The sequence below is a fragment of the Aspergillus udagawae genome (genome assembly GCF_001078395.1).
Source record: "Aspergillus udagawae IFM 46973 DNA, scaffold_1, whole genome shotgun sequence".
In the NCBI taxonomy this organism is placed as follows: domain Eukaryota; kingdom Fungi; phylum Ascomycota; class Eurotiomycetes; order Eurotiales; family Aspergillaceae; genus Aspergillus; species Aspergillus udagawae.
The window spans coordinates 639,978-660,375 of record NW_025091264.1 but is presented as its reverse complement, the minus strand read 5'-3'; the positions used below and the strand labels follow the sequence as shown (position 1 = coordinate 660,375).

Genomic DNA, 20,398 nt, shown 5'->3' with positions numbered 1-20,398 from the left:
ATGCTTTAATCTCTGGCTTTTGTGGTGCGTTACCTCGGGGTCTGCCACCTTCGAGTCCGTTCGCCGCTGGAGAGAGTTGGAAACAAAGGTTGTGGATAAAATACCGTGGAAATCAGCTAGGCTTTTGCTTCGAGTCTCCAGACTAACAAAGCAACCGGATCATGACGCCTTCGTTGCTCTCTTCGATCACCTCCGCAAGGTGCTGTTCCGCATCAATGCACGTATACATAACGGGCTGGTGGAGGCGTATCGCTACACATATTTGAAAGTGCAAGTCCGCGATACGGAGGACAATATCCGGTTGACCATATCAAGCTCGCGATCTTTCGGTGCAAAGTTCCTCACTTGGGCTAATCGGGCTACCCGTCCGCCGGGCAAGCCTTCAGCAGTCCCAGTTGTCAATGATAATCAAGATAACCGCAGTAGGAGGTCTCTTTCCCTGTCTTCAAACCCTCAGTCTGATCTATAAGGTCTGCACCTACCATTCCACCGAGGCTCCTCCAATTCCGGACGGCATGTTGATATTTCACCGATGGGAAAACGTCTCGAAGCCGATCATTGACCCCTCATTGGGGTATAGCCACCACACACAGCCTCGTGCATCATGACTGCATCTTTCTCCATTCTCCAATCTCCAGTATATCCTCCAGCTATCTTTCTCAGTTGCACAGGACATCAGTATCGACTGTTCTACGGTCATGGGACAAAGTCACACCGTAGAGTATAGAAAATCGCCGGGTTGCTCCAACTGCGGGGCGACTCCACAATGACGCATTTTTCAGCATTATTACCCCTCGGTATTTCTCACCGTTAATTGTATAAATTTTTGAGCTTCCGGAACTTCCTGAACGTCAAAGTCGAGCTCCAGTCGCCAAAATGGCACCATCTATCAAGCAATGGAAGAGCAACCTGAAGGGAATTGACGGCCTGCAACAGGCCGAGGCCCCAATGCCTGCACCTGGCCAAGGGGAAGTCCTCGTGGAGGTCCATGCTGTTTCTTTGAATTATCGCGACACCGAAGGTGAGTAGCCTCGATTCAATGCACCGAGCTTTGAATAATATTTGTTGATTTCAGTCGTGATGGGCGATTACACCCACCACAAAGCAACCCAGGGAGTCGAAACCGTCGTCGTCCCCTGCAGCGACATGAGCGGTGTGGTCACTCAGGTGGGTGAGGGCGTAACGGCCTGGAAAGTCGGCGATCGCGTCCTATCGACCTTCCTCCCGGACCACCAGACCGGACAAGTGACCGAGAAGGAATTGGCACGCGGACTGGGCTTGCCGATGGATGGAGTGTTGGCGACACATCGTGTGTTCGCCGAGCAGGCTCTGGTTCGGGCCCCCGGTTATATGACGCACGAGGAGGCTAGTACGCTTCCCATTGCGAGTGTGACGGCGTGGATGTCGATCAATGGCATGCGGCCGATGGGGCAGAATGGAGGAGAGGGCGCGTATGTCTTGTTGCTTGGGACGGGTGGGGTGTCTATTGCTGGGCTGCAGATCGCAAAGGCATCCGGGGCTAAAGGTTTGTTTTGTAATGCTTATGCGCTTTTGGCATGCGATTGACACTTCCAGTGATTATCACGTCATCGTCTGACGAGAAGCTGGAGCAAGCGAAGGAGCTCGGCGCTGACTATATCATCAACTACCGCACGAACCCCAACTGGAACGAGGAAGTGAAGCGGGTGACGAACAACCACGGAGCGGACATCATCCTCGAGACCGGCGGCTCGGAGACCCTGAGCAAGACTTTTGACTGCGTCGCCTTTGGTGGACTGATCGATTGCATCGGCTACACGTCTGGAAAGCAGCACAACCCGAACGACACCCTCAACATGAACGTGCTCACGCTGCGCAAGAACCTCACGATCAAGGGCATCATCAACGGTCCCAAGGACCGCTTCGAGGAGATGGTGCAATTCTACGAGAAGCACCAGATCCACCCTGTTGTCAACCGGGTGTTCCCCTTCGAGGAGTCCAAGGAGGCGTTCAAGTTCCTGGCAAGCGGAGCGCATTTCGGAAAGGTCGTGATCAAGGTGAAGGATTAGGAGCCATTCATCGTATATAATGTACTATATCTCCAATTCCATCTAGAAAAAGACATGACACGCCGGTCAATCACCCCGACTAGGATTGACCTCGCCCGACGCACTCACATCCTCCCCAAGCGCAACACCTCCGATAACTATTGGCTGGATATCCTGCAATATAAAGACCATCCGCGACCACTCCGTCTCACTCGGATTTCTCCACGCATGCTTCGTTCCCCGCTGCACAGCAATATCCCCCGTCTTCAACGTCTTCTTCTCCCCCGAATCCAGAATCATCTCAACCTCTCCCTGCAGGACAATGCCGTAGTCCAGGCTCTGCGTGCGATGCATGAATGGCTCCCCGCCGGGTCCGAAATCGACGAACCGACACACCGTCCCGCCAGGGTTCACCAGGCCCATGGTATTCTTCTGCATCAGTTGCTCGTGGACTTTAATGTCGGTCTCGTTGTTTAGATTGGCGGGGAATTCGGAGGTCGTGTAGGCGACTCCCATACCCAGCGCGCCGTCCTCGTAGGAGGCCCAGGTGATAGGCTGCTCCGAGTGGACGATGGCTTGGCCGGAGGGGTTGTGGGTGGTGATGTAGCGGGTTACTCCCGCGAGGGGGGAGACTTGGCCTGGGTTTGTAGACATGATGGTTGGAGATAGTGTTATGTTTTGCCAGGGATGAGAAGATGGATGAAGGGATGGATAGAGTGGAAGAGATACTGGACGGGGATACCACAATTTATATGATCGACTCGGATCAGCAAGGTCCTCAATCTTACAGAGCTGAAGCGGTCGAGCTGCAGGATTTCTGCAAGGATGCCCTGGTCAGGCTCTCCTTAGCTTTGTCTTAGTCTCGGTTCTCAAACATCCTAAGTGGCCTTTTAGTAACACCTACTGCGGTGTACTGCCTATCAATCATCCCATGATGCAATATTAGTTGGCCACGTTGGTACTTTCTTCGAGCAGGGTTTCAGCGGATGCTCTCTATTCTAATCACCTCAATTAACCATTGGTCATCACTAACGACGAGCGGAATAGTGTCGCAAAAACGCCGCCTGCCCCTCAGCTGAATGTCGAGGCAGCTCGCCAAGGTTACGGCCCTACTGAAGGATCTGGAGGGGTAGCGGAGACCCGAGAGAGGCGCTGCTGCTCCTCCTACAATCTCTCGTCTGCTCGACCAGTTCATTCCATGTCATCCCAAGCCACCGGACAATCTCTTTGGGGCCAATCTCGTCGGAAGGTTTTCGCGAGCGCGGAAAACCTGCTCCGGATCTGCGTCGGCAGAGAGGAGGAATCTCATGAGCTCTGCATTTTCAATCAACGACTTCCCCGCAGCAAATTGAGTGGGGAAACCGCTAATTTACCCCTCTGTCCATTGACATCAGCTCCGCATTGGAGAAGAGTTCTCCAGAGTGGAATAGAGCACGTCGTTCTTGCAACAACTCCTAAGGCATACGAAGGCTTAGCAGCCTTGACCTTCTTAATCCCTTCGACGGATTCCCACAGGGAAAGTAACATCTTTTCTCTTGTCGCGACCCTGCAGGTGGCATTTATGACCGGCTCTTCAAAACAAACGTCAGACATCTTTTGGTCCATGTCATCAGCTCGCGAGAGAGCAGCCATGAACTGCTCGCAGAGCTTCCACATCTCGTCAAGAGTCGCTCTTCACGAAAGCCGCAATAATAAACGCCGCCTCATTTCTACATTCTGGTATCTGATTCGAGTCGATAAGCCATCAATAAACTTGACTTTAGCGGTCTTTATTCCATGGTAATATTGGTCCACAGCCCGTTGCTTCGACCCCTCCTGGCAGACCCGCGTGATCATCTGCGCCATTGAAAATGACCCAAGTTCGCCTACCGTATTGCCTAAGAGAGACGAAACCGATAGAGATCATCAGCACGCGGCAGGAGACGCTCGACCATCTCAACTTCATCCTCCTGACCAAATCGAGCACAATTGCCTGCACCTCATCCTGTTCGATTAGTGGTGGTGTCTTGCCTTTATAAGCCTTTTCCGAGTGTTGGCCTCTCATGCTACGGGATATGAATCCTACGTTCTCGTACTCGCACCCGGAGACGCTGCATTTCCAAGGGCGAGCATGCTATTTTCCATGTTTTGCTCATTGCGCTTTTGATTCGAAGCCATGATGCTGAAAAAAAAAAAAAACAGTTCAAGAAGCCACATTTGAACGGACATTTGCCGAAGTTTCGCTCAATGAAATCACAGCGACAATTTAGATGGTGATAACTGGAAGGACACAGCATAGAGTCCAGGTCTTGGTATATCTTCGCCGATACAATTTTGAAAGTGGATCAAAACTGTTCCATTTTTCCCCTAGTAGAGTCAGTCTTCTGGCCAAAACTGTGGATTAATGGTATACCTTCGTGGACATGACACCAAGTTTGTGAGCATCTCTCATGAAATTGAGCTATGCTAACAAGAAAGTGATATAGATCCGGATACTCTGCTTTGATAGGCTGCAAGTACGCAGGTCTTAGAAGATTATCCCGTTCTGCTGCAACTCGTCATTGCTGCGTTTGACCATCAGCGTTCCTAGGCAGTGCACAAGCTCTAGTGGCAGTGGCTTGTTCTATGTCAACTGCAAGTACTTTTTGACTTGCTCATACCAGCCATCTACTGCGAAATAATGCAGTCTATAGCTTAAGTAGGAGGCCGGTGAAGCCATCATCATCACCCAGAGTGTCGACATCATCATGTCTTTGACTGAAGAAAGTAGTGCAGGAGACGGCAAGATCGAGGGTCGCACAAGTAATTCTAATACGTCCGTCTATGGCAGAACTGAACGAGTATTCGCTCTTGTTAGCCAGATACATTCCAGCAAGACCTCAAGATGCATACTCCTTGACTGTGAAGTGTACAAATTGAATATATCCATCAACTATTTCCACAATGGTTCCGCATAGTCTGTTCAGGTTTGGGCTGGTGAACGATTATTTCTCCAATTCAAGGCTTCCGGTTGATCGTCAGTGCTTGTTCGATCTCCTGAACGTACAACGGCGTCGGCGAGCAACCACCCAGGCCAGTATTCTTCTGGTCTTGTCGCGGGCCGACGGTGGTCGCAGTTTGTTGAATCATACAATCACTCGGGAATACCTGCAACAGCAGGTCAGTTCATCGTCTAATTTAATCCAGGCATCCCTACGCAGCGTCCAAATCTTCTGGCAGAATGCTCAAATCTTCGCAAATTCAGCCACATCATCTGTCAGCTCAATACCGCTCAAGACGACTTTGGTATACAGGAATATCCCTAAGTGGTTGGGTGAGCCTCAAGTCGTGTTGGAGAAAAATATTTCCTACCTTTGGCTTTGGATGCAAGCGGTGCCAAGGAGCCCTTTATTTCATCCTGGATTTGAGGAAACCTTCCCAATGCAATTTTCAAGAGGATCGGACCATATGCTGTAGGATATGCAGGTGGTGAACGTGTGACTATACCATAGCTAGCATGATTATGCACCAAGCTGAACAAGAAAAAAAAGTAGCTCTTCATATCTTGCTGTCTGTTTGTGCATCTTCTGATGAGTCAATACATCATAACACCACCACCCCATGCCACACTGCCCATCGTCGAGATCAATCCAAATTTCTGCACCAGAAACAGTAACCTGGGTCATACCGATATGAAACAAGCCCTTCTTAAACACTACACGGGCTGCTGCATCTCAAATCTCTTTTCTTTCAATTCCTTCCACTTGAATGCCTTCCACGCGTTTAAAGCAAAGGGGAATAATGCCCAAATAACGAATATGACAAAGGTCAGCGGAATAGTCGCCGCCCAGTATATCCAAAAGTCGTCGGACACTTTCCACTGACCATCGTCGTCTTGGAAGAAAGGGGTGCTGAACATGGTCTAACTATTGAATGAGAAAACTCGTCGCTGGAAGGAAGACAAGCAGATTCTGACGTACAGACATGAACGTGGCCGGCAGGAATACCATAGTCAATATCGATATTGACTTCATCACCGAGCTGTCTCGCTGAGTGATTCTATTAAATGCCTACTCCTTGTCAATTCCACGCACATTTGTTACTTCAGACCATGAGGCGCCTTACCACAGTGGACTCCGTCTTCAGTCGCTCATATAACGCCTTTGAGCGCAATAGCAGATTTTGAATCATCAACAGCTGAAAGCTCACATACTCCTGCGCCTGCTCTTGATAGGTCTTGTTGATTTCAGCTGGCAAACAGACGTAAACTCGTCTTTGCTGTTCCTGTATCTTCAGAAAGGTCCCGACCATCGCCTCCAGGACCTCTGAAACATGAACTCCATGGCGAGACAATTCGTTCATGTTCTCGAAATTTGCTCCTATTTCGACTCTTCTCTATAATAAAGGGGATCTCGTCAGCGCATAATTTCCTCTTCACCAGAGAGGCACCCGAAGGGATGAAATGTACCTTCTCAATTTCCCGAACAGCATCCCGGATCCGCCATACAGACTGATCGTACAACTTCACTATCTCGTCAATCAATGGCACATGCATGCAAAACGGATCTTTCAAGTCCAGCGGGGACATTTTCTGGAGGGATGTCTTCAGGTCATGGCGTAACGCTTCTGGCGCATCAACACATAATATCCGGCAACAGTTGGGGCTATCCCATCTGGTGAAGACACCGATTTCATGCCATTTGTAGTCAATACTTAGCCCATACGTCACCTTTTGACCGTTGATTAACTTTACCAAGCAACGGAACCATGTAACTAATGCTGTGATTAGCTTTCTCAATGGGGGCTACGCAGGGAGGGACAGCGGGAAGAATGACATACTTACCATAGGTTTGCAGCTTATTGTCCTTGTCATAAGTTCCCCTGCATCCAAAATACCCATTCAGTTTAGTGCATGTATCGTTCATCACGAAAGGAGGTACGCTGAAGTGCCGCAGAATCGTTGCACGATCATGTTCTGATTGTGGATACGAACCCGCATCAAGAAACCTGATGAACGACAAAGTTTGTGTTATAAGCGACGAGCATCCCGATATTATTCAGATTCCAGTCAGAAAGTGCCATCCATACAAGTAGCATATCTCCGGAAGAGTTGTGGTCTATTTGATCGGCTTAGTTATCCATTTCCAAGTGTGAAGTCCATACCTTCAAAAGGTCAATTTCCCCAAATTGCCAGCTTCCGTGCTCTGCAAAAGGCTCTCATTAGCTCAGTGCCCCTGGCCAAGCGAAATGAAGCTGAGAAAAATTGGCACCGCGATTCTCCAAGGATGCTGCCATGCAATTCAGTGTCGCCATGAGTTGTGGCTTCACGTCCGATGAAGGCGGGCGAGCCTTTGTTGTGCCTTTTGAGGACTCGTGGTTCTGAGATAACTGGTATCGACAGTTTCATAACCGCTTGGTTTTCGACCCTCAGATTGACGAAATTGATCCTTAGAAGGGTTTGAGTAAGGTAACTACCAAGGAGTTCGGAGTCCGACATTTTAGGATACGTTTGGAGCTCCGGTCTCAGTATGAGGCTGGCTTTAATGCAGGGGCGCTGACATGCTGGCGCTAACTAGGCCACCAATAGTATTGGCATAAATAAGAATACAAGAATAGAAAGAAACTAACAAAGTGTTAGGCAGCTCAGCCTTGTCCATTAGGCAACACTTTTGTGCACATGTACCGAGTAACTGTGCGCTATGGATGAGGTACTTAACTCTCCTCGCGCCTGTTCCGAGTAATAAAATAGGATGGACTAAGTTCCTGCGTACTAAACAACTCGTCAGTCAAACTCTCGAATTCCTTGCTCAGCATTTCAATCGTGCTTCTCCCTATGAAATTGGTTTGTAAGGATGTGAGCTTAATTGCTACTTCAAGCATCGAACTAATTATAAAACGAAAGCAGATACGGTCTGGATATCCTTTATCCGTGTACAATATTGGGCTCTCCTCCATGCATATTCCCTTGAATATACTCCTAATCCCAGAGTAACTGTCCCCAGGACAGCCGTGATGTCCTAATTACCGCTCTTTTACTGATAGCGGCGGCAGTGGTTAGTACGGTTGACAGGCCCTATGTATTGTTCCATGACAGGGCTACTTAGATGCTACTTATACATATGTTGAGCTACTCCTTCCACTCATCTCTGCCTAGTTTGACAATATCACCCATTTCCAGAACCCAATATTTCGACGGGGCCTTCCCCTCTTCAGCCATACGGGCAGCTGCTACGGCTGCTCTGGCAATGACAGTCTGATCCTGACCTGCACACCACGAGTCAGTTCAGGGTATTAAAACAGTTAGCAGCAATCAGGCTGGTCATACCAAGCTTGTCCTGGACGCCCTGTCCCAGCTTATTCAGGTTCCCCACGATGCTCTCCAAGAGCGCAGCTTTGGGATTCTCCCTTCCGATAATCATACCCGGCCTCAGGATAATAGCATGCTCGAAGCCAAGTTCCTGGATGGCATCTTCTACGCCAATCTTCATCTTCGAATAAGGCAGGTAGCGAGCAAAAAGCCCTCGAATGCCTGCACCCGAAATGAACACGTACGTCTTGACCCCCGCCTCCTTGGCTGCTCGGGCGTTCTCGATACATAAGTCGTGGTCGATCTTCCACTGATTCTGGAGCCCACCAGCTGCCGCTCTTGTGGTGCCGACTGCGTTGAAGACGACTGACGGCTTGGGTGAGAAGGAGGAGATCATGCCGCCCCATTTGGACGTGTCGCCTTCTTTGATGGCTTCGAGCTTGGGTGACTGGACATTTGGAAGTCTCCTTGAGATTGTTTTGACGGGTGAGAATGCGTCTGTGGCGAGGAGTGTAGCGAGAATTTGAGAGCCCACTGCTCCTGTACATCCGAACACTGCTGCCGTCGTCATGACAAATATTATATCCGAATATTCGTATCTTTGGGTACTGTCTGTTTCCAATAGAAATATCTACAAGTGAGAAGAGAAGAGGGGTGGGACTACGAAAAGAGGGAATGACGTCGATAGCAGACAGGATAAGTTGATAACAATAGGCCACAGCGCTGCTGACGCTTCCTCATGGCAGCTGCTCACGTGATTCATTACCAGTATCAGCCAGAAACCCCAGGTGTCCAGATGTAACAAACATGCACTGTGAGCTCGAGCAATAGCTACTATGCTTGCTTATCAGGGTCTTTGAAAATACGGTTGGATTGGAACTATTCATCTCTGGATCGTAAGCGTAGTGTGTGTCACTGTTGGATGCGATCACTGCAACTAGGGGTATAGGTCATGCTATGTATATGTAAATGCTGAATTTCGCTGGTATATATTGGCGCCATTTCCCTATTACTGGCTGCTTAAGATATTCTGTGTTACCTTTCTTTTTTTGCTTTTCTTGCAAAGCATCACAAGGTCTGAAATTACAACTCCTCCATTCATATATCCTAGAGACAGACAAAGCAGAGACTTGCATCATCGGTGTAACTTGAGTCTTTACTGACGTGAGAAGCAGGATAACTTCAAGGACTGGTAACCTTGTTCAAAGGAGGAACCAGCCTTAGCATACGGTTATCAACCGCCCTGAATATCTTCTGAGAGCCCTTCGGCAAAAGCACGACGGATGATAACAATGAGACGCGAGGATGTGGAGTCCTATTGAAGTGAAGCCGTACCCCTTCTGGACTCCGACTAGATTGTCCTCAACCTGGTGCTTGGCATATTCCTGATCTCTCTCCACCCGATTATCGTCGCAGGCGCCCCCGAATGTACGGCTCGATTTCAAAGTCCGCCGACGTCTCCTGGTACAATCATATGGTAACTCGTACCCATAGAACTCGATTAAATGAGCTAAATGTATTGACATCTGTGTTACACCTGATTTGCAAAAATGGTGCAAAACGTTTATATTCTTGTCCTTTCTAAAGCCCTAAGGCTGAACTACATTCAGGAAAGCTTTGGAACAGCTATAATCTGCGTAAATGACGAAAATGGCCAAGACAGCGAAGTGAAATATTAGCGTAAGGAACGCGTGGTGTAACACCTGATACGGAATCCAGATCTTGAACTTTTGAAGGTTCCATGCAAAGCGATTAATGGTTATCATGTGTTGAACATTATACCACCATGATTATGGATATGAACCCCTAGACTGACGAGTACAAAGTCCGGACGCCTTTTTGGCCTAGTGATATTATTCAATATCATGTTATCAAGAACCTTCCAGGTAATGGCCGCATTATACATTTTGGCCAGACCATGTATATTCAAAGAAGGGTCAATATCAAAGGCGGATCGTATTTGATACAATACTATAGGATGACAGTCATCGATTACCTTGGGGTTAAGATATGCATTAGGTGAAGGCAGCAATGTGTATATGGCTATACCCAACTTCAATGATTTAAGTAACAGGATGGTGAAGTAAACAGGTCATGTTATGAATTATTTCACGTCAGATAGTAGACGGAAGATATTGCTGCAAGCTGACAGATATCCCTCCTGATGCTCCTTTACAACCAACAGATTTGCCTTGTACTTTGACTTGCACACACGGCGGGATAGATGGACCGTCGAAGCATACTCCCACTGATATTCTTGCCCTCTTTCCATCATCATCTTATGCAGGATCATTTCGTGCAGAAAGTGTTCGCTGCCGTGAAGGCGCCGAAGTAAAAAGGCAGGACACCCCCCGAATCCCCAAGGCAGCTCAGCCGCAACTTTAATTGAGGCGACTGAAGGAAAGAGAGGGAATGCCTTGGGCTGAGATTGCTGGGCACTTCCCTGAACGAAGCGCATCCTCCCTCCAAGTCCACTACTCAACCAAATTACGCCACAAGGCAATCACTCGAGCTCAAAGGCTACGAAGACGCCGATGAGAGGCACTAAACTGGACAACGCCCAGGCCAAAGTCAGTCCACCTGAAAGAGGCGCCCTTATTAACCAATCTTCGACGCCCCGAGGGCATTACCAAGAAAGCGGAATGCGTCAGATCTGGATACTGCCACTTCCCGCGAGGTCGAGCGCTCCAGTCATCCTGAGGAATCAGCGTCCCCATTTTCGTTATCCAGTCTTCATCCAGATTGCGCCTTCATCTTCACACAGAGTAGAGCGCGGCTATCCAAACCTCATTTCAGATTCTCCTCAATTGGTTGGCGTCGTGTCCCTAAAAATAGCCCGACAGGGTCTGCTGAATATGGAACACATGAGGCATTTGGCTGCGAGAAGAAGTGTCAACACTAATCCGGCGCTTATGTCTAGAGCTATACAAATATCTGTGTGAGTTTGGAGAAAAACCTATGTAAGTGCACAAAGAGGCATCGACCGGAGCTTTCTCTTTGTGTTCGGATGGCGAAATCCGTTGAGGACATGGAGCTTTCAAAGATACAGGAGTCCTACAAATACAGCCACTGCAGATATAGTCTATAGAAAATTGCATAGTCCGATAAATTCCAAAATTCAAACAGATGTTGTACAAAACCAACCTAATGATCTCCTCTCCCATGGCTTTGTGTATTTTTGCCTTGTTTTTTTCTGTTACTGCCGCGTCAGCCTACAGCCTTCATCCCTCTCAGTATTCAAGCAGCAATGTGATGTACCGCGACGTTGCCGTCATTGGCGGCGGTGCAGCCGGGACCTATCCTGCCATTCGACTGGGCGACCTGGGCCAGAGTGTGGTGTTGATCGAGAGGAAGGCTGTTCTGGGAGCCAAAACTGAGGCCTACCAGGATCCTTCCAACGGCAATATCATTGACTACGAGGTAGAGTACTCTCTGCTATATAAGGCTATGTCTACTTTAGGCATTCTAACTAGTAACTATGGATATTTACTCCTTGCCTACTCCACCCCTTAGCTAGATAGTTAGTAGTAAGTTATCTAATATCATTACATTTGTGACTACAGGTGACCTCACCCTTTATTGAGCTCAGTCAACCTTTATGTTGGAGACATGCCATGTGATCAGGGGCTTTCTTATTCACTGTTTCACCTTAGCCACGTTCGCCCGACCTCCACCGAAGGGTGAGGTCACCTGTAAGTTGTAACCTGGTTGATAGTAAATTAGATCCCTGATCTGCTCTCCATCACATGACAGCCTTGTCATTGCTCTTCTATATATAAACAGTCATCTAGGCCCATCTTATGATCAATTCTGATGATTTCCATCAGATTACCCTGCAATAATCATTAGATTAACAAGATCCAATCTGCCAAATTAAAGAAGAAATGACTTGCCCAGCCTCGCCTGCCACCAGTCACTATGGCCCCGACCCCAACAACCACCCTGACCAAAAAGAATTATCCCACATCATCAGCAACCTAGACTTTGGCTCAGACGGCACCGCTCCCCTTGTTATTGGTACCGATGGTGTCCTCCGAACTCTGACAGAAGACTGCGAGGTGATAGATGCCATTGGCCTTCCACCTCGACTGCTTAAAGCTTTTCTCGATCGGACTCCATTTGACCAGGGAATGGAAGACATGTTTCGCGGGGCAGATGGAACGGAAGTGCCTCGGGAGCAGTGGTGGAAGCCAGATCCATCATTATTACCGCCACCAATGACAGCGGAGGAGAAAGCACGGGTCGAGAAGGATAATGAGGAGCACAAGGAAATAATCCAGGAGAATATTAGGAAAAGGGAAAGAGGTGAAGTGAAACCGTGCGGCGTTGTTATTCGGTCTGATCATGATATCAGTCCAAGGTAGAGAGGTTTCTACCATTATCTGTCATAACGATTCGTGATATTGCATGCCAGTTTTACTTTTTACCTTTGGTAAATTTATATTGCTAGAAAGGTTCTTCCCATTGTAAAGCCTCCTTCAGTACGTTTGATGACCTCCCCGTAGAGTAGCTCGAATACCCGAGAAAGAAGTGGGCTACTGTTTCTTGCGTAACCCTTATTGAATCATGGTTATAAGGAAAGTTCTATTTCCTAACTGCTCTATGGGAGAGTTAGTAGCTCGAAAACGACCCGGATGCACCTGCATGTTGACGACAGCATTCAATGTTACTGTCCCTGACAACGCTCTTCGTCCAACCAATTTTTATTAGCTGCTGTTGGCTTTGTCCTAACGCGGCCTTTCCGGGTTCGGCAATGTTGACACTATATCTAAGAGAGTGAGGCATTTTCTTACATCGGCGCGGCATCGCAGGCATCAGATAGAGCAGGTCAATGAGGTATTATCCATTGCCAATCAACTTTCGTTGTAGCTTAATGCTATGTAGCTGCCTGGCTAACCCTGTAGACCAGGAGTATGGGTAACATAGCCAATGAGCCAGGGTAGTTTAACTGCCTATAATAGATCTAAATACAATATGGCATCTCCTATGAAGATATCTACAACTTTAATGAAACGGGCTTTGCAATGAGCTTGATTGCAACTACTAAGGTAGTAATAAGACCTAATATGCCTAGAAAGCCTCATCTTATTCAGCCAGGCAATCAGGAATGGGTTATAATGATTAAATGTGTTAATACTACTGGCTGGGTGCTTCCATCTTGTATAATCTATAAGGGGAAGGTTCATATTAAGGGATAGTATCAAGATCATACCTTACCACCTAACTAGAGAATTAAAGTCAGTTAAAATGGATGGATAAAAGATAAGATAGGCCTTTGGTGGCTTTAAAAGGTCTTTATCCCTGCAATAACTAGCTATATGGTTGGAAGATATCATCTACTCATCTTAGATGGCCACAGAAGCCATCTAATACCTAGTTTTAACAAGGTCTGCAGGGATAATAATATTATCACTATCTACATGCCTGCTCATTTATCTTATCTCTTATAACCACTAGATGTTACTTATTTTAGCCCTTTAAAGCATGCTTATAGAGGCCTTGTTAAGCAAAGGATGCGCTTAGGATATAACTATATTAATAAGTTTAACTTCCTTAAAGCATATCCAGCAGCTCATCTAGAGGTCTTTACACCTCTAAATATTTAAAATGGCTTCACAGCAGCTGGAATCCACCCTTTAAAGCCAGAGAGGGTGCTTAAGAAGCTAAATATTAATATCTTAACCCCTACCCCCCCTCCAAGCCGTGCAAGCTAAACAACCAACTCATCTTAGCTTGCTACACCTCATACACTTCAGCAATTATATAAGCAAGAATCTTCAGTCAAGAAGCTCCTAAAACAGCGATCCCAAAGCCCTTCACAAAGAGCTATACAGCAGCTTATTAAGGGTTGCGAGATGGCTATGTATAGTGCAGCCCTACTAGCAAAGGAGAATCATGATCTATATATAGCCAATGAGAAAGAGAAGCAGAAAAGGAAATAATCTAGACATTAGATGACTCCTAATAAAGGACTCAGTATACAGGAAGCTAGGGATCTCATTCAGGCAAGAAATGAGCAAGGGAATGAGGTTGAGGGGTTATTAATTAATTCTGCGCCTTTACCTTTAGAACTACTAAAACGCACCCCACTAAGGTGTTTAAATTGCTTTGTTATAGGGCATATAAGAGTTAGATTCCCTACACGCAATACTAGCTAGATCCAATGAAATAATATTCTATTTTGATTTATTTGGATAGCTTCGAAAGTGTAAACGCGTTGAAATTGGATGGGGGTGGCAGGCTCACCCGGGAACTACGTTAGTTAATGTTGGAATATTATACCACTATGATTATGGGTATGAAACCCTAGACGGATGAGTAACATAGTCCGGTCGCCTTTTTGGCCTAGAGGCTGCTATACGAACTTAGGTGCTTCCCTTCATCGACTCGCTATGAGTTGCTATATAAGTGAGCCACTTGACAACCTTGTCACTGATATGCTCAGTCCGCTGCCTCATTTGATAGCCATCGATCTGCCTGCTTTATTGTAGTTGAGCCCTGATTACGAGGTGACTCACTCTCCGACAGATCAATGTCCTAATTGGTATCCCGACGCAGCAATGTACGAGGTGACTCACCCGTTGTGGTTCCACCCACAAGTACACGATCCACGTTAATACGTAATTAACGCCTATCAAAAGAGGGATTGAGTCAAATGATTAGGACTGGCGACCCAGCATCGCCTAGACTATACGAGGGTAGGCGTGCTATCCATGGCCATGGCAGGGGTTCACCCTACTGTAGCATGAGACAAGCTGTGCACCTTTTCGCAATGGGTAGAGAAATTATGAGCAACAAGGCGTGAACTGTGTTTTTTCAATGGATTATCGAGTACCCTACTGCAGCTATATAAACCCCAGTAAAAGCCCACAATGACAAGGAAGGCAAGGACAACAAAGTTCAATATCAACCATTTCCTATATTTGTAGATCAGGTAAGATACTCCTCTCTTCCACTTCCCTGCAGGCTGGTTTCCATGATGAATATACCTTTCACTCGCCGAAATGAAGGCATCCTTTTTGCTTAAGTTGGATGTCTTTGTGATTATAATTTGAGGTTTCTGAAATTTTCATTACATGCTACTTCTTGATATTTCAACATGTGGTTCTGGAGCATTTTGCTGATGAATGTCGCATAAATAGTGAGAGGGACAGCAGGCTCCCGAGGCTGAAGTCTTCCAGCTTTATTGAATGCGCAACTCGATACCGTTCGAAAGTCTCCGGCAACATCAAAGTAACACACTTCATATTGATAGACAATCACATTCAGGAAAATGAGGTTAGGAGAAGATTTCTGAAAGGTATGCGCAGCATGCAAAGCCAACTTCAGCAACCATTGCTGCTGTACACACCGCACCTATATGCCTGCTACTGTGCGGCTGGCTACAAACACTGGGAATACCATGGATTCGCCGATGAGCACGTCGAGCCACTCGCACAAGCGGTAGGCCCCGTCCAGCCACTGCCACCACACTGGCCATATTTAGTTTGAGTAGCACCAGCAGTCGGAGCAGTGGTGATGGTACTTGTCTGCGAGGTCGTAGCCGTTGTGGTCGCGCCAGAAGACGGCGCACCGCTTTCCATCTCGAAAGAGCTAACTAGCACACTTCCACCAAGTGACGCAGTAGCATAGTTGAAGATGCCGTACCGATAGCCCATGAAGAACTGCCAGGTATTGTTCAGCGTGTACGGTGTCCCTATAGAGTGGAAGCTGGAGCCATCTGTGCTGTAGTAGAATGACGCCGTCCTGCCGCTGCCGGGCTGGATGTTGGCGTATGCGCGCAGCCAGATCTTGGACGGGCTTCCGGAGAGGTTGACGCCCGCGACCTCGGAGCCCGTTGAGAGGGTGTTCCAGTTGGTGTCCATTGTGAGTCCTGCGACCATGCTTACGCGGAAGACGCCGCTGTTGTTGATGACGGCGACGTATGCGGAGGAGTCGCGTAGCATGGCGAGGCCGCTCCGGTCGCCGGCTTTCATGTTGCTGATTGTCAGCTCGATTGTTGCTGTGGAGGCGGGGCCTAGGATCCGGTGTGAGAGGGTGTTTCGGGCTGCATAGAAGTTGGTGGTCACGGTGGCGGTCTTCAGTGTCAGACCGTTGTTTACGCTGTAGTAACGGGGGTCTGGGTTGTGGTTCCACTCCCATTGAGGGCCCAACGTGGTGCCCTGGAACGTGTCTTTTCCAGTAGGGGAGGACAAAGGACGTGGGGTCAAAGGGTATGGATACTGGGTGCCCCAACCCCCGTTCACTGTAGTTATTGCCGGGAACCCGTCAGAGCCCCAGGTGATCGGAGCGAGAACTGGGACTCTGCCTCCGGGGTAGCTGTCGACAAAGGCCATGTAATACCAGTTTCCTGATGGAGTGTCGACAATCCCGCCCTGTATTTTGTCAGTTCAATCGTCTCCTTGATTATATCAGGGCTATATACCTGATGGGGCACACCACCTCCGCTAATAGGAGTTGCAATATTCTTCAAAAGTAGTTTCTGAGTGTATGGGCCCCACGGGCTGCTCGCCTTGAGAACATACTCGGCATTTGCGGGGAGCGTGTTGAAAATGTAGTACTCGCCATTGATTTTATAGAACCGCGAGCCCTCAATTGCTCCAATTGTGGAACTGAAGACCTGCTGCGTTTTCACCTGACTGAGCCCGTTGGCAGAGAGCTGGGCGACGGAGATGGTAGTCCCTCCGTACGCCACATACATTGTGTCGTTATCATCGATGAGCAAGCTGCAGTCATAGTAACAGGTATTGATAACACCACTCTTTGTCCATGGCCCTGTCACAGACGGAGCTGTGTAGATATATGTAGTGCTGAACTGGACGCACCCAATCCAGTACCACAAGCCATTGCTCTTACGATATCTGAGTGTCGAAGCCCAGATACCTTTGACGTAGGCCTGTCCTCCGTCGAGGTTATAGATAGAGCCCCAGTCCAACGTAGGCACAGAATGTCCGACGAAATCCCAGTTGACTAGATCGTACGACTGCAGGATAGGAGCCCCGGGGGAGTAATGCATCGTTGATGCAGAATAGTAGAAAGTGTCATTCACTCGGAAAATATCGAGATCAGCCAGGTCCTCCCACAAGACCGGCTGATTGAAATTTGCGCCAAATGCGCCGGCCATGAAAAAAAATGCGCATATAATTCCTTTCATCTTCATCTTGCAACTTACTTTGGTCCTGAGATTTGGTCTTGTTAGTCAATTCACAGGTTTGCTGTCTTCATTTATAGATCGTCGGGAGCATCTTCTGACACGGCAAGGATCTCGGTTCAGCTCCACTTGCGAAAGAACCTTTATTTACCGAGATCCCTGCTGTTGACAATGCATGTTAGGCATTCTGGGCATCATACCCTGCGATGATCAGCGGTCTTGATTGCATGCGTGGCCGGGAGGGTTGACGGAGCTAAATGATATCGAGCGTGAATTAGTACATTAGGGACTGGGTATGCACCAAATCAGCAATAATAGCAGGTCATAGCAGTAAACTATCATTTGGTGGAAGCTTCGGCTAGGAATCCAACTTTTCCTGCTTATTGCCAACATGTGGAGTCTCCGACACTTACGGACCGTTTTCCCGAGCAGCCCGTATGGGGCATATCGCCTTTCCAGACCTTCAATGTGCCGGACAAGCATTGCACGGTAGATAATAGACTAACTCCTTAGCCGAATTAATCTACACTTAATCTACTGGAAACAGTAGGCAGTGCCTGTTCCCCTCATCGTGGAGTCCGGGGAAAGGGTCCCCAGGAACGAGGTTTCTAATCGCCTCCCTCTGACTAGGCCAGACTACTGACATCTTCAGCCCAATGTAACTTTCGGCGCCTGTGTATCCGCCTGTGGTCTTACTAGAATAAACCGGTTAGCACGCTGATTCCGGATGGAATTGAGAAAGGGCTAAACCCCGCTTTGAATCCTAACTGCTTAAACCAGAGCCTATCGGATCGTTGTAACTACCACAGCCCTAGTTTGCTTATGCACCCCATATCAGAAGGGCATGTGTATCAATGGTGAGAGATGTAGATTGGTTGGCCACGTTGACCCGAGCATGTAGTTAGTAGATCTTTTCCAGGAGGAATCAGAATCCCCCGCAAAATGCCGGGCCCTACGCATGCTTAGCGGAGTATACCTCAAATGCCGCTCGAATGGACCATTCAAATTGGGATATTTGTGACAAGTTTGCTACTGAAGATTATGCGGGGTCGTCAAGGGCAATAATTGCTGTGGATCCTGGTGGTGGGTTGATTTTAGCCAAAAGACATTTCCCGTCATGTTCGACTATCCGGCTAATATCCAGTCTCTGTAGCATCCCAAAAGACCCAAACGAAGGCATTATAGATTACTGTGGCTCAAGCATTGCATTGATCTAGCGATTCTCCGGTGGAGTGCGTCTTCTTGCTTCGTGTTGTCGGCACCTCTTAATCATCGCCTCTGCCGACGGAGGTTTTTTGGGGCTTTAAAACGGGCCATCATTGTCAATACTCCAAGCATCTGTGAGTATCATCATCGGGCAAGCTCTCAAGTTGACCATAGTTTAACTGCATTGATAGGATCACACAATGAAGGCTATAGGGGCCACACTCCTCGGGCTCGCACTGGCCGTCCAGGCTCAGCAATCACTATATGGCCAATGTAGGCAACATACCATCCTTCTCAAGGCTTGAATCATCACTAACGTGACATAGGTGGTGGAAATGGTTGGACGGGCTCGACTCAATGTGTGTCTGGTGCATGCTGCAGTTCCATAAACGCCTGGTACTATCAATGTCTCTCTGGCAACTGTATGCCCAGCACGACTATGACAACCACGGCTACCCGCACAACCTCCACAACCTCCACAACCTCCACAACCACATCTGGCGCTACAGGAAGCCTGCCTACCAGTTTTAAATGGAGCTCCACCAATGCGCTGGTTGGCCCCAAGAACGACGGCCGCAACATTGCGGGAATCAAAGATCCCTCTATCATAGAGGTTGACGGCACATACCATGTTTTCGCAAGCACTGCCCAGGCATCAGGCTATAATCTAGTGTATTTCAATTTCACCGACTTCAGCCAAGCGGGGAATGCACCCTTCTTCTATCTCGACCAGAGTGGGATTGGGACGGGCTACCGCGCTGCGCCTCAGGTGTTCTACTTTCAGCCGCAGCAGCTGTGGTACCTGGTCTTTCAGAATGGAAATGCTGCCTACTCCACCAACAAGGACATTAGCAATCCTGCTGGGTGGAGTGCTCCTAAGAACTTCTTTAGCAGCGTTCCTAGTATCATCACTCAGAACATTGGCAATGGCTACTGGGTGGATATGTGGGTTATCTGCGATTCATCCAATTGCTACCTCTTCTCTTCCGATGACAACGGCCACCTCTACCGTTCACAGACCACTCTGAGCAACTTTCCCAACGGCATGGGCAACACGGTCATTGCACTTTCTGACTCGAGTCCATATAATCTCTTCGAAGCTTCCAATGTATATCATGTCGGAAATGAGTACCTTCTCATCGTTGAAGCCATCGGGAGTGATGGCAATCGGTACTTCCGGTCATGGACGGCACCCTCTCTCACGGGTACATGGAGTGCGCTCGCGAACACTGAAGCCAACCCCTTTGCCCGCTGGAATAATGTGGCCTTCTCCGGGACTGCCTGGACCAAGAGCATCAGTCATGGAGAGATGGTGCGCTCTCAGGTGGACCAGACCATGACCATCAGCCCGTGCAAGCTCCGCTACCTCTACCAAGGTATGAACCCGGCGGCGACGGGTGATTATAACTCTCTTCCGTGGAAGCTGGCTCTCCTTACGCAGACCAACTCTGCATGTTAGTTGGACACAGGGACAGTCATTCAAACATACTTGCACCTGACTGTGGCCATACTTGCACGGAGAGCAAGTCCTGTAGTTATTACTGCATTGCCATCTGAGTCCAAGTTAATTGGTGTAAGAATGGGAAGTCTGCCTATGGCTACCTGTTGACACAGCGCGTGTACATGGTGAATACTAGTACTTTCTAAATCTACGTGTATTCCTTTAAGCCGGGAGATGTATTTGATAACATATGGTAATGTACACTTGGCCAACGACAAGCTTCCGATCCATGTTGCTTGATATTACCC

The 20,398-nt window shown here is 48.1% G+C and overlaps 7 protein-coding genes across 7 annotated transcripts; 3 read left to right on the top strand and 4 right to left on the bottom strand.

Moving 5' to 3' along the window:
• Window positions 1-876: 876 nt before the first annotated feature.
• On the top strand, window positions 877-2,048 carry Aud_000208 (zinc-dependent alcohol dehydrogenase family protein; the record flags this gene model as incomplete). The annotated part of the gene is made up of 3 exons (XM_043285723.1): window positions 877-1,021; window positions 1,076-1,525; window positions 1,576-2,048. The coding sequence occupies 3 exons, from the start codon at window positions 877-879 to the stop codon at window positions 2,046-2,048; spliced, it is 1,068 nt and encodes a 355-aa protein (XP_043141658.1).
• Window positions 2,049-2,114: 66 nt separating this feature from the next.
• On the bottom strand, window positions 2,115-2,681 carry Aud_000207 (cupin domain-containing protein; the record flags this gene model as incomplete). Its single annotated transcript, XM_043285722.1, has 1 exon — window positions 2,115-2,681. One exon carries the CDS (start codon window positions 2,679-2,681, stop codon window positions 2,115-2,117), a length of 567 nt encoding a protein of 188 aa, XP_043141657.1.
• A 3,408-nt stretch (window positions 2,682-6,089) lies between these two features.
• On the bottom strand, window positions 6,090-6,573 carry Aud_000206 (uncharacterized protein; the record flags this gene model as incomplete). Its single annotated transcript, XM_043285721.1, has 2 exons — window positions 6,090-6,380; window positions 6,454-6,573. The coding sequence occupies 2 exons, from the start codon at window positions 6,571-6,573 to the stop codon at window positions 6,090-6,092; spliced, it is 411 nt and encodes a 136-aa protein (XP_043141656.1).
• Window positions 6,574-8,112: 1,539 nt separating this feature from the next.
• Aud_000205 (uncharacterized protein) lies at window positions 8,113-8,863 on the bottom strand (the record flags this gene model as incomplete). Its single annotated transcript, XM_043285720.1, has 2 exons — window positions 8,113-8,249; window positions 8,311-8,863. 2 exons carry the CDS (start codon window positions 8,861-8,863, stop codon window positions 8,113-8,115), a joined length of 690 nt encoding a protein of 229 aa, XP_043141655.1.
• Window positions 8,864-11,454: 2,591 nt separating this feature from the next.
• On the top strand, window positions 11,455-12,656 carry Aud_000204 (uncharacterized protein; the record flags this gene model as incomplete). The annotated part of the gene is made up of 3 exons (XM_043285719.1): window positions 11,455-11,712; window positions 11,882-11,984; window positions 12,190-12,656. The coding sequence occupies 3 exons, from the start codon at window positions 11,455-11,457 to the stop codon at window positions 12,654-12,656; spliced, it is 828 nt and encodes a 275-aa protein (XP_043141654.1).
• A 3,018-nt stretch (window positions 12,657-15,674) lies between these two features.
• Aud_000203 (putative xylosidase/glycosyl hydrolase) lies at window positions 15,675-17,416 on the bottom strand (the record flags this gene model as incomplete). Its single annotated transcript, XM_043285718.1, has 2 exons — window positions 15,675-16,667; window positions 16,718-17,416. 2 exons carry the CDS (start codon window positions 17,414-17,416, stop codon window positions 15,675-15,677), a joined length of 1,692 nt encoding a protein of 563 aa, XP_043141653.1.
• A 1,433-nt stretch (window positions 17,417-18,849) lies between these two features.
• On the top strand, window positions 18,850-20,108 carry abfII (putative extracellular glycosyl hydrolase/cellulase; the record flags this gene model as incomplete). The annotated part of the gene is made up of 2 exons (XM_043285717.1): window positions 18,850-18,922; window positions 18,976-20,108. 2 exons carry the CDS (start codon window positions 18,850-18,852, stop codon window positions 20,106-20,108), a joined length of 1,206 nt encoding a protein of 401 aa, XP_043141652.1.
• Window positions 20,109-20,398: the final 290 nt, after the last annotated feature.